The following is a 13,061-nucleotide window of genomic DNA, read 5'->3' as shown; positions in this document are numbered from 1 at the left end:
AAAAAAATCGTTTTAAGTTTATTAGGCCATTAGACTCACAGGTTCTTGTAATGATTGCATTAGCTTTTGTTTTTTGAAACACTGTTTGAACTGTTTTTTTTTTTTTTTTTTACTTAGGCCTCCTTGCCTATTCCTTATTCTTGTGACCATACTGCTTAGAACTGTAGTTTTTACTGCATTCAGAAAGTTTGGGATGCCTATTATTGGCATTACAGCTTATGTGATCAAAATTCAGAGCGTTTGCTCTCTCTGTATATTGCGTGTTGTACAGCCACCTTAACTGGATTTTACTATAATGAAAACTGGTAAATATAACTGTGGCATACCCCCGTTTCTTTTTGTTTGTTTGTTTCTAAAAGCATTAGGTTTAATTAAACCGGTATACTGTGCGAACGTATGGGGACCTGAGTGAAAGTATTTGGAATTAACGTCTATGCTAACTAGTAAAAAAAAAAAACTACATTCTATTTATTCTACAGCATACCAAAATAGGCAAAAGTGAAAATTTGACTTTATGAGGGATAAGCAATGCATTAATACTACTTGGTCCAAATGTAAAAAGGCGTAGTAAATACCAGCCAGTGCTTCCCCTGAAGGAGCGTCGTAGTCAGGGTTTGTTCTAACCTGTTTTTTTTCTACTTGCTTGTTTTTTCCTCACCTAGCCTTCAGCAGGTATCTGAATAAGGGCGGAACATCGTATAAGCCCTCATATTTCAGTTCCACATATTAAATCGATTGTTGCATTAACTGTGCAACACGAAGCAATGTGCTGAAACTTGCATATTGATCTCACAGTGGGATTTAAACAACTTGACTGAAGGCTTCTGTCCACTTATTGTTTGGAGATGTTCTGCCACGTGACACACGTTATGGCTCACAGGTCCCATGTCTTACCGCTGAGGCCACTATGCAGCGAGAGGGGAAATACAGACGTATTTTTTCAAAGCACCGTCTTTACTGAACAAGTTAAAAAACAATACGCAAGACGTTCTGTCACCTGCATGGGTACTATGCGTGTCGCATTTTGTACATCTCGTATACGTCTTTGTACTGTTTTTTACTTTGTTCCGTTAAGCCTTTTTTTTTTTAAAAAGTTCACAATGATGACCCCTGGCCTCTGGAGCATATATTCACTTATTCTGAGGTAGTTGTGCAGCCTAAAGTATGTAACTGCTAACAGCAAATGCCATTGGTCACAGTCTTCAGACGTCCCAGACTGCGGCTTTCTTGCTCGGGTTCATCGGACTTCCTTTCTGACACTGGAATGTCGTAGCAAATTCTTCGAGGTTCATGAGTGGCCCGTTTACCCTGGGAGCAAGAAAGACAGGACTGTGATGTCTTGTATATCACGCACTGACTTCACACAAGAATGTCATTCTGGGTGATACCACAGGGGTTATGGCTTGAGTTGGGTTGGTGGCAAACAAGTTAACCCATTGCAAGGAAAGCAATTAACTTTTTAAATTCCTGCTCGAAACAGTTTTCTTGCTCCTATTAGTGGCACAAGCCACATTATGCAGTCGCAAAGCACAAGAGCATTTTTGTTTTCTACATTTCACTCGAAGTGACAATACTGAGCGTGAAAGTGGATGTGGCTCTGTAGTCCAGTAGCCCAACTGACGTCACTCTGTCCTAGGGACCAGTAGTTGCTGGCCTCGATGTTCGCCTGGAGGGATAAGAGGGCAGGGTTGTGAGCAAAATACTGCAGGGTATTTGGTTAGGTGCAGGCTGTGTAGCCCAGTGGGGTGAGGGTCAGTGGTTGGATGAGGCAGGAGCAGGGGAGGGTCCTCTAAGGGGCCATGATGCCTGGTGGAGCAACCCTCGGCAGCCTGAGGAGAAAGGGCAGAGGCGGCTTGCTGACGAGCACAGTTGTTGCTCATCCGTGTGAGGTCCGAACAAGCTCCCTGTTCTGAGTAGCTGGAGGGCCTCCTGCTTACCCAACACGAAGCTGGGGCAGCCAGCGACGAGCGTGGTCAAGGGCGAGTGGTGGCCAGCACTTTGGTGAATTCTTTGGCGACCACTGCCAGGTGTTTATCAGGTGTCGTGGCATTGGCGAATATGCCCGTTGGCGGGCTTGCTAGGAGTGAGACTTTGGGTTGGGTGAAGTGTGGCTCTTGGACACAGGTCAATCTGCTGCTGCCAGCGGTGAGGGAGGGATTGACTGGCTGTAGTGTGTGCAGGCCTCTCAGAAGAGCGAGCCCCGTGGACGTTTTGGGGAGTCACAGGTCCGCTCTGCAACGGTCATATGGGGTACAGAGAAGGTGCCCAGAGGATGTGGGCCCGGGAAAGTTTAAACTTTCTTTGGGCGAGAATGGGCGAGATTTGTCACAGTTCTTTCGACTTCACCAGCTTTCACACTGTTCCAAGAGCCACTCTGGCATTACGTAGTCGGTTGAGTATTGCAGCTCGTAAAGCCGCTCGTAGTGTTGGCCTCGAATTCTTGCTCATTTTTCTTACACGATTTCACTGTACCCTTTTGCAGACTGCCTTATTGTCAGAAAATAATGCACTTTTTTGTTTGATACCTCTGAGCCCCAGATGGAATCCCTAATAATGATTTTAGTAATCATTTGATTTAAGTGGCCGCAGCCAGTTGTGGAGATTAGGTGTGTAGTGTCACAAGTCAACTACGGCAAAGGAGCTGTTGAGTCGCCACCTTTTGTTGTTTCCCTCAGCGTATAATTAATTTGTTGGCGTTTTAACTGGCATTTTATGAGGCAGTCGTTTGATTGGAGCGAGGTCATTGTGGTTCCTTCAACTCTGTGTTTACTGCGGAAACGAGCTGAGTGCTTTTAGTTTTAACTCTTACTTCAGCAGCTGCAGGCACAATAGCGCGCTGTGGTGCAATACAATGCAGCTGTGAGACAGGCAGGCAGCGACAGCTAAAAGGTGTTTAAAACTTTATTCCTTACAGGCGGAAATAAAGTTCATTCTCTCTTTCTTACAGTGGAAAAACAAAAGCAAAATTGTTGTAAGCGAAAAGCAGAGCCTGAAAGCATACATAACAAATGCAAGTTAGGGAAATTATAAGGTATACGAGGAGCAACGCATGTCCACATCTATCACTGTTGTCATTTGGAGCTCACTAGGCAGCATATCTTGTTTTTTTCTTCGTGCTCGGTTGGCAGTTGGCACGCGCTAGTCACCAAAGCATTTTGGTTAGCAGTGAAGCAGTGGTCCGAAATCTTGCGAAAAATGTTTGTTCTGTGTTGTCAACATCACAACCATGGAAAACAAACTCTGCTGCACTGAAAACTTTCAGGTGACTAGCCCTGGGGCAACTCAGGAGCCCGGGCACCCATCTCGGCAGCAAGATCACACATCAGAATGCATTCGTGAGAAGCGCCACCTCCGCCAGGCTATCTCGATACCCTGGGAGCCGAAGGTTTAATCACTGCTTTTGCCTCTTATAGGCTGCACCTCCTTTTCTGCCTGAAGCCTCATTCTTCCGCTTTCCACAGCTCCCCTTTCTTTGAAAGAGCACAAGAAACTGCAGTTAGGAGTTACACATGGGGTGCATGGCCTGCCTGCTGGCACTGCGTTTTCTTTTTGCATGATCGGGCTTATGAGTTCAGTGGCCCGTGATCGCAGCTCCCACCAAAGGTTTGTTAAGCAAAAGCAGTATGCCGTCAGTTCATGCATATCCTTCCACGCCCTGATTATCAATCAGCGGTGACGGTTGTTGAATGTTAAGGGAGCCCATGCATGATACTACTAGTGGAGAGGTTGAGACTACATTCGTATGCTCGTTTGAGCATCAGCGATGTTTTCTTGTTGTATGTAAACAAACAGTGCACTTACCTTGCATGGTTGGGGCTGTAAATGGAGTTGGGGTCGTACGTGTTGTTGTTGCACCATATCTGCTTTGCCAAGAAACACGGTCATGGTAGTTTCCAGTCTTGATCACTTGCCAATAGAGTGCTGTGGCAGGCATACTCACAGAAGCAAATGAAAGGAAGTACAGCTGGTCGTTGGTGTAGTTCTCGAAACCTGGCAGTGCAGGAGCAGTGCAAGATGCCGGTTCACTCCTGTAGGACTGCAGAGAAAAAGAGGAGGTATTCAGCTGCCTAAAAGACTCCTAGGAGCTGTCTCCTCAAGTCCTCACCTTGAAGGAAAACCGAGCGGCGGATGTGTCTGCTAGATTTTCATTCCTCGTGTGACTGCCATTGACCTAAAAGATGAGCATAGTAGGAAAAAAAATTGTGATTTTATGAAGCCGGAGGTCTGTTGTTGAGGTGTAAGAGTCTTTGTGGTCATACCTTAAAGTGGTTCGTGTAGAAGTTGATGAGTGACTTCATGCGTTGGTCAAACTCTTTTTTCGTTGTGGGGTTCCACTTGCTGGTTGAAAAGTCCACCCCGTGCTCATCGATGGTGATCCCTACCGCAAAAAGGGCCAGGTTATGCGCTACTTTCACTCCAAAGTACAGAGTGCCCTTGCTTCTGCTGTTGACTCTATCTAGAGGCGTTGGCCTAGTGCCATCTTTGCATGAATGTAACACTGAAAGAGCCACACTATGATTGTAATTCGAGCATTTCACAGGGATTGCTCCCTCCATTTCAGCTTGCTAGACAATGCATGAGACAATGCACACATTTTAACAGGTCGAGACGGAGAAATTCAGGTCTCCCAAATGCATGGAGGGATGAAGGGTTCAAACAAAATGTTCAAACAAAAAACATGTTCAAACAAAATGTGTTTGAACACACACAAGTGGCAGCAGAGGGTCAGCATGGCAGTGCTTAGCTCCCGTTCGTGTGCTATGGAAGCTGGGAATTACGATGCCTCCTTTGAATTGTGGTTTATGAAGCATCCATTGCATTGTATGCGTATCCTTATCCTGGAAAGGCCCCCTTGGCCCAAATGCGCACTTGTGTACGAGTTGTTTTATGGCCAGCATCACTGCACTGGCCTTTTAGTGCATCACGACTCGTCCTGAACATGACGTGTGAGCCAATCGCATCCCAACGCACAGTTCAAGGTCGGAACAGAAAGTCATTCCACATGCCGTTTCTTGCTCTCGTCCCTAGCACGTCAGGAGATGATGCTAGGATGCATTGGGAATGCAGCTCGCCAAAGCCTCTGCTGCTTGCAGTATTTGCACTGGGATGTGACCTGAAGTTGTGCACCCCGGCTTGAAATAAGCTGCTTCTGACTCACTTCTCCCTCGCCTGAGCTGTTTCTCAATAAGGTTTAATTGACTTGACCAAATGGCTGCCTTTAATTGAAACGAATGTTGTTAGCCGTTGTTGTAATCAATGGTTGACTAGAAAATTGTCTTACGAATGTGCCGTTATCATTGACAGAAATCGTAACAAACTGTGCTCACCTCTGTCGTCGAAAGCATGGATTATTTCGTGGCCAGCTACAAATCCCACAGTGCCATAGTTGACATATCTGTGGGATGAGGAGGGTAAAGATAGAGCGCAAGTCTCGTTGACAACATGCACTTTAAAATGTGTGCTAACGGAAGTTTCAGCATGAAATTGACTCACGTTGGAACATCAAGATAAGAGAAGGGCTCCAGAAGCATGCCGGCGTACACCTCTACGTAAAGAACAGACTTAATTAGTAGTGGCTTCGCACCTTAAATTTAACGACAGCCCATAATATCGCCGTAAAGATAGCGGCAAGATAGCGGCATAGTCATGTCTTAGTTCCTTTCCTAAACGTGCACGACAAAGGGTGGCATGTCTCTGGCCTCGATGGGTCAGCTGCAGATGCGTTTGCTGTAAACAGCCACCTACACTTCTTGAGTTCCACCACACAGCAGATGATTGTGTGGTGGATTCTTCTCCGTATCTGAAGGGAAGTGATGCTACAAATCCTATACCAAGCTGGAAATGATTTTCACGGCTATGCTTGTCTCTGAGGAATTCCAAGCACAGCTAACAAGAAAAGGAAAAATGGTTCTTGAACAGCTGAGGTTGTGATCTGCTCTTGGTAGTGGAAGGCGCAGGTACTCCGAGCTTATTTGTTCAAGGCAGGGTGCGTCACCGTGCGTGGTGGTTATTTACAAAAGCATTGAGACTCCTTTGAACGCCTGTTCCTGGAGCTTTCTTCTTTCATAGCCAACAGCAAGAACATCGTGAGTGCTGAGAGTTGTGCCTGGATGAGTTCAAAATACTTAATAAAAAGAAAGCAGCTCCACCATTTTTCTGATGAATGTTCTCTGTAACTTGGACAGACATGTGCAATAACTTTTTTTTATTTTATTTTTTGGACATGTACATGTTGCTATAAGTACTGCACTGGCATCTAAGTTTAAAATGTACTTACTGACATTGATGTCCCGTATGTTGTAGGCAGCACTTACAGTCCTTGCATTTATATCTTCCCAAATCCTGAATCGCATAAAAATGTTGGGGAGTGAGCAGGGGGAGGGGTCATGGCAGGGTTAAGGCCACAGTACACAAACCTTGCACCGTAATGTGAGAGTAGGATGCGGTATGTACATGACTTGTAAATACACACTGTCTCACTTGACACAGACATCATAGGTGAGAAAAAAATATGCGTCTTTTTGTCTTGGATGCCGGTATTGACATAATTGCCCTGTTTGTTCTGATTGCAAATATTTCATTTGACCAGTAAATGAGAGTGTCATCGTTTCAAAGACAGAATAACAAGAAAATGACCAAATAAATTGTGGAAGGTTAGATAAAACGCCTCAGTACCATTGCATTGTCCACGTCTGTTTTTATGGCCGCTGTTTAACCTTCCCATCAGAAAAAACAACCAGCGCAAGAAAGACGAGGACGGCTACAAACACAGCACTCATCTTTCTTGCGCTGGTTGTTTTTTCATTGTGAATCCGTACAAACTTGCCATCTAGGTGCTTTCCCATCAGTTTTCCCAGTAGGCGCGGTACTTTCCAAATACTATTGCTTTCTTGTACCTTTTGCATGTAAAAGCTAGTGTAGTTTCCTATGATTGATTTTGAATTCCGTACCTTGCACTTTGCCAGTTGGTGTTTGAGGCGCATAATTTGCGAATTGTACCGTTAGTGTATATTTTGTGAACGCTGTTAGGCATGCGCAGTAGATGCAATGGTGATGACTGCTATAAAAAAAAGCTTCACCTAGCAATGACAGACAAGGAGTACGGTACTGCAGCGACCACACAACTGAAGACTTGATGCTGCTTCTCTTGTAACGTGGTGGGTTCGGCCTCGCATAAGGCAAGTTCCATTCCAGTGTTGGACTGCTTTGAGAGTTTCAATCCTGTGGTGCTTACGTCCTTAAATGACCTTTTGTATTTGCCCCTTCTTTTGAGGTGCTAGTGTTCCGGAGTGGTAGTGATTTACATGATCAGCACAATACCTCAAAGCACTTGCCCTCTGTCGCGTGATGTGGGAAGCATGATTCCAGTTTTCCCCTGAAGCCTCTGTGCAACCCTATGCATGAGTTCACTAATGAACCTCAACTTCTGAGCAACAGAACTGCACTCTTCCTTCTCAAGAGCAACTTTCTTCTGACACTGTTGTTTTTGGCAAGGCTAAATGTCTCAAAGGCACTACCCTCTGCAGGGCATAGAACTACTTCGAGCCAAAAAAACAAAAAATTGCAACGGAAATCATGTGCAAGGAAAAATGAAAGAAGAAAGTCCCGAAATGAAAGCTGGAGAGGCTTTCTTTTTTTCCGCAGCAAAATTCCTCAGTTGCAGCAGTGTCCTTGAAGCTTGAGTTCTATTTATAACTGCTGTTATTTCTTTTTTAATCATAAGGAGGGGCACACAATTGAAGGTCACTGTAGCAATGTCATCAGTGCAATTGAAGTGGCTTGTCCCAACCATTCTGTGTGCTCTCCGTTGCTGTGCCATACATACGAAGTAAGCTAGCCTAAGTTCTGGCGAGTTGTTGCCTCTGAATTCCAACTCTTAGCCAATGCTGGGCATCGGGGGAGGGTGAATGAGGAAGGGTGGCAGCATAGCAGGGCTTGACTCCTTTTTCGCTGCCCCAGATATGAACTCTAGGCCCCACCTTTGGGAGGGAGTCTCGTGGCACTCACTCTGGTTTTCTTGGCGAGAAGAGTTCTTCAATCTGCTGCCTGTACCGGTTCTCTCTGTGGTACAGCAGTCGTTCCAGAAATGGTCCGTCTCTTTTTGGGGCCCCGCCCTGAAGAAAATATAAGCAAACCAAAGGTGCTTGTACTGCATTTTTCATGAATTGCACTGGAATTGTGCCTTAGCAGCATCGTAGCCTGGAGGGGGGGGTTCGGGGTCAGAACACCCCAAAATTTTTCTGATTACTGCATTCATTACCTCCCTTAAGGTGTTTTTTTTTTTCTCTCTCCTACACTATGTACACACTGCATTGACAACTTACAATGTAAAAATATAAATAAGAGCGTTTGTATCTTGACAAAAATGGTTCCTCTGAGTTCTGTGTGCACGCTTATTATTTTTAGTAGACTTTACAGTGAACAAAACTGGCCCTGTGGCTTTATTGAAGCCGAAGGAATGCCAAGGTATTGCTTCAGTGCAGGCTCTCTTTCCATTTTTGTACCGATGGCGTATAACACCTTCCAAAAAATATTTCTGGCCACACCACTGTACCTTAGTACCTCCAGGACAAAGGGAAGGGGGGAGGAGTGATGATGACAGCCCAGCAAATGTTTTACTGTACTATAGAATTTTGTTAGTAGGTACAAACCTAAGTCATATTTTGGGGTAAAAAGTAGACGTGCCAAACCTCCAGATTGGCAATCTCAGCCTCGTTGCTACCACTGAGCACTCTGCGTCTGTGGTACTCGGTGTTTTTGCCTCCTCTCAAGGTACAGTTTTATGAGGTTTACCCGCAATTTGTTTTTTCCCACCAGAGTGTTTATAACAAACTGAAACATAGTATGTGATATTTGCAACATATCTAGTAGCTCTGGCATGTTTAAAAAGAATGACACTGCGAAGTTTACGCATGTTATTTTTCTTTGTTGACCTCAAGAGTGGAGAAATTACCATATTTTTGCGACTGTAAGCACCCTCTCCTAGTTTTAGGAAGGAAAATTGGGAAAAAGTTTTCATGAGAATCTAAGCACCCCTTTTGTAAGCCACCACTGCAAGGTGGATCTCGGGCATGTAGAAGCAGGCCCGGGTTGCCATTGCGGCCTAGTCATTTGCGGAGTTTTAGATTTAAAAACACTTCACTGGAACAAAAGAAGACTGGCTGGGGGAAGCAGAGCGGCGGCCCAAGCAGCACAATGGACTCGAATGGTAGTGAGGGTGACTTAAGTATCAGACATAAGCGGCAAGTTTACTGTCTGTACCTATTTTGCTTTTTATTGTTTGCGAAATAAAACATTATTCCTTCCACCCTTCTTGTCTACGTGCGGCTGCAAAAAAAAGTTGTGGGGGAGGGGTTAGGTTTTCGAATCTAAGCACTCACGATGCCCTGACTTTGGGATCATGATCGTGAAAAAAAAGGGGGTGCTTAGAATTGAGTCAATATGGCATTATTGACTTGCTTTTGGCATTAGCAATGTAATACTTTCAGGTTTTAAGGACAGTGGTTAAATAGCAAAGAGAAGTCCCAAAACAGCCAAAATACACAAAGTGCGCATGCAATATTGTAAAATAGGGGACCATGGACTCTGTTTAAATGACTTTACGTCATTGCAGATCTGGGACATAAAGTTTCTGAGGCATTTAGAAGGGTTAACAAAACAGCAGCAAATATATGCTGGCCTCACGTCTTAACTGGCTTTTGGCAATGCTACGTGCTAACACTTGCCAAAAGCCACCAGGGCCCATTGTCGACGTAGACTTGTTTACCTGTTGCAATGCAAGCTGCGGTGTCTAAACGACAGCCTAAGGTGACAATGTAACAACAATGGCCCTTTTGTTTGCATGGATTATCTGGTTGGTGCACGCTCCTCTTCTTGGCAATCGGCTTTTGTTTGCTCTCGGCTTCTTAGTTTTAATTGTCCGCGATTGTGCAAGCTGTGGGGGGCGCAGCAAGCAGTCTTCTGGTTCCCCTGATTTGCCTGCACTGTGCGATCAGTCATCCATTCTACCACTGAAGTTCACAGTGTCTGCACTCAGGAATATATTTTCCCACTGAGTGGGTGAGCACAGAACTAATCCACTGAGCCTTTCGCTTCTCTCCCTGGTGAAAAAGGGTCTACTTTGCGTAGGAGCAGAAGGGGGAGTGCTGAGCTGGATGATCACGCACAGTGGTGGCGCTGACCTCTGGCTCAGTGAAATTCAAGGCAGGGCAGAAAGATGCAGTATTCTTCCTTGCTTTGAGCCCTGGCAGTGTACCAACATAAATTGAGAGGTGAAGGCATCCAAATGCAGCCCAGCTGTATGCAACTCTGTCAGACATCAAGCTCACCACTGTTGTCACTGTAGCCGGTACCCAACTGGAAAGTAACCCTTGCCTGCATCCACTTAACACTGAACCGAAAAATGCACAAGCAATAACCTGAGAGTGACAGGCATAGGTTTGGTGAGCCATGGCGCAGCGAGAACCGAGTAATGAAGCTCATCACAGAAATAAAAGAGGAAGAGGGTTTTATGTGCATGCCTCCTAGATGAAGCACTCAATGCTGGACTGCACAAGGGGCGAGCCTTGTGCCTCTGTTGCAATTAGCTGCCTTTCTCACCATCTTCATGCTGTGGCAAAAAGTGACAGTGGTAATTTCTATAGGTTTATTTGTAGCTTACGACTGTCTGATATGTAGCCTTTCATATCGATGACCCGACAGATTACCTGAATGTAAGACTGCTTGCTCATGTTACTTGTACATTGAATGCTGCACACCCTGGTGGGAAATGCGTTTCCTCAACTCCTAGCTGCACCTGAAAGTTAACTGCTGTAAGATAGGCAGAAGTGCCGACGTGTGAAGCATTGTGCAGAGATTTTTTTTTGCCCAGAGCATAGAGCAAGCAGCAGGAACAAGCATGTACGCACCATTCTGTAGAAATTGTGGACCTCTGTTGCATTCAAGAGCCAGTCAGTATAACCGACCAGGGCGTGCACGTTTTCAAGCTGAAAGAAAGGAGGAGGTCAGGAGCTAGGAAATTGATGGACTGCGCTGTGTTTATGCACACCCACACAGACAGACATACTATCAATGTCTAATTTGGACATATAGAAGGTGTCGCAGTACCGAAAGCGTGCAGCTCACAGCCCGCTCCAGCCAATACCTTGCCCTGTCCATTGTGAGCTGGTGCCAGTGGCTAATGTTGTGCCACACTTTATGGCATTCTTGCGTGAATCGTGGCAAGTCGTGCATGGTCGTCCTGGTCAGAACACGCGTGGCACACTGCACCACTTATCTGTTTCATTTGGCTGCCTTTGGGTGTTCAATCACATCACAATACAGGCTCACTGTGCATGGGAGCACTCACCCTCAGCTCATGCAGGGCCCATAAGCGCAGCACAGATTTGTGAGCCCAGCCCTGTGGTTATTAAGGCTGGAGGACGGGGCAAAGCAAGGGCGATTCTGGGTGGCACCGCTCACTCTTCACTGCCACAAACATGTAGGTCCCGGGCCACCGGTTATTTTTCCGAGGCACCTGACGTTCACCCACCTTTTTTGACAGCAGTGCTCTTGTCGAGTTGTCTATCCAAGCCGCTGATTTCAGTGTGGCATTGAACTGGGCTCTCACTTGGTCCAGCATGTGCACAGCCTGGACAAAACAAATGTATGCGTGCATAAATGCAAATTGGGCAACCCTGTCTCTTCACCACAGAATAGGTGTCCATTTGTTTGCACCTTCTGCATGACCCTGTCCTGCCTTGCGACAAACAGTGATAGCAACTGCCATTAGTGCTGCACCCAATTAAGCCACCTTAACCCAATTCTGGGGGAGGTTTGAAATTTGGACAACGAATATGAAATATAAAAATAAGTAAATATAAAAGAATAAATAGAAATGTAAATAAATAACATAAATAAATAAATATCAAGCATAAAAATATATAACTGATATAAGAGAGTAGTCGTCGAAGTTTTCTTATTTCCCACACAAAGCAGCTGCCATAACATAAAATTTGCCTGCAGGAGAAATATATAGTCGAACCTCGTTGATTCGAAGTCATATAATTCAAATCAACGCATAATTCGAACTGGTCTATTGATGCCGACAAAGTAACGTGTATTTGATTGGGGGGAAAACTCTCGCTAATTTGAACCTGAAACATGTGCGACGGTTAATTTGAACAATACTGCCCGTCCGCACGGACTACTTTTCGTGAAATTCAAAGCCGAAGGCCAAAGTTCAATGTATCATTAGCCTCCGCAGCTTCCCAAACCTGCAGCCACGTGCTTGCTCCGCGAACATTGAAGCAGTTGGCATAAACCACGAAATCTCCACACTATGGATCGTAGTCCGGAAGTGCGTGCTTGCTTCTTCAGGTTCGCACCTCAAACTGACCACTGCGCATGCCGTACTTTTGTAGCACATACTTAGTGAAAGTGCACTCCAAAGGACGTGCACTACCGTCTACCTTGTCATGCGTGCATTTCTAATACTGGTAGCTTGTGCTGTACCACCAATCAAAGGGAGCCCTGCTAGTTCAAACTCCGGCAAATTCAAACAGACTTTCTATCTCCTCGGAGTTCGAATTAACCAGGTTCGACTGTAACAAGAAACACACCTTCACTTAACAACAACAACAAAGAAGGACACGAGCATTTCTGCCATTGCCTGAAGCCTTGGACCCGGGTTTGGAAGTAGACTGGGAAGGAAGGGATGACGGGAGATCGAGGTGGGCACAAATACAACTGGAGCAGCCCTAAATGCCTTCTTGTCTGATATAGTTGAGTAAAGTGTAAAGAGCACATGCGGTCTTGTGGCCCTTATTTTTCAAAAATGCAGAAAGGAAAAAAAAACTTTGCACTACAGTTGACTATTATTCACTGCTATACCAGATACAAAAAAAGGCTCTTCTCCTATCTACCAACTGCAAAATACTGTTTGCACAGCGAAGCCAGTTTCAAGGAACGAAGATAGAGCCGAAATGAAATACGTCTGAATGCAGAAGTTTACTCAGATTCGATCTAACTGCAAGTGAACAAAATCTGTTAGTATACATTGGCACAATTTACGCTGAGTCGCC

The 13,061-nt window shown here is 45.2% G+C and overlaps 1 protein-coding gene across 1 annotated transcript in view; it reads right to left on the bottom strand.

Moving 5' to 3' along the window:
• Positions 1–1,113: 1,113 nt before the first annotated feature.
• The window catches only part of LOC144168667 (neprilysin-1-like), a 77,983-nt gene continuing 66,035 nt past the window's right edge, over positions 1,114–13,061 (bottom strand). The window contains exons 14-24 of the mRNA XM_077697609.1: positions 11,531–11,629; positions 10,908–10,985; positions 8,008–8,114; positions 6,278–6,342; positions 5,494–5,545; positions 5,328–5,395; positions 4,260–4,378; positions 4,106–4,171; positions 3,941–4,036; positions 3,802–3,860; positions 1,114–1,308 (exon numbers count right to left, since the gene is read on the bottom strand). Of these exons, the coding sequence (XP_077553735.1) occupies positions 1,203–1,308; positions 3,802–3,860; positions 3,941–4,036; positions 4,106–4,171; positions 4,260–4,378; positions 5,328–5,395; positions 5,494–5,545; positions 6,278–6,342; positions 8,008–8,114; positions 10,908–10,985; positions 11,531–11,629 (915 nt within the window). The 3' untranslated portion in view covers positions 1,114–1,202. The remainder of the gene's footprint in view (positions 1,309–3,801; positions 3,861–3,940; positions 4,037–4,105; positions 4,172–4,259; positions 4,379–5,327; positions 5,396–5,493; positions 5,546–6,277; positions 6,343–8,007; positions 8,115–10,907; positions 10,986–11,530; positions 11,630–13,061) is intronic.

The sequence above is a fragment of the Haemaphysalis longicornis genome, unplaced genomic scaffold (genome assembly GCF_048455015.1).
Source record: "Haemaphysalis longicornis isolate Haplotype H1 unplaced genomic scaffold, Haemaphysalis longicornis Haplotype H1 scaffold_2, whole genome shotgun sequence".
In the NCBI taxonomy this organism is placed as follows: domain Eukaryota; kingdom Metazoa; phylum Arthropoda; class Arachnida; order Ixodida; family Ixodidae; genus Haemaphysalis; species Haemaphysalis longicornis.
The sequence above is the reverse complement of the archived record's forward strand: the minus strand, read 5'-3'. Positions and strand labels throughout refer to the sequence as shown.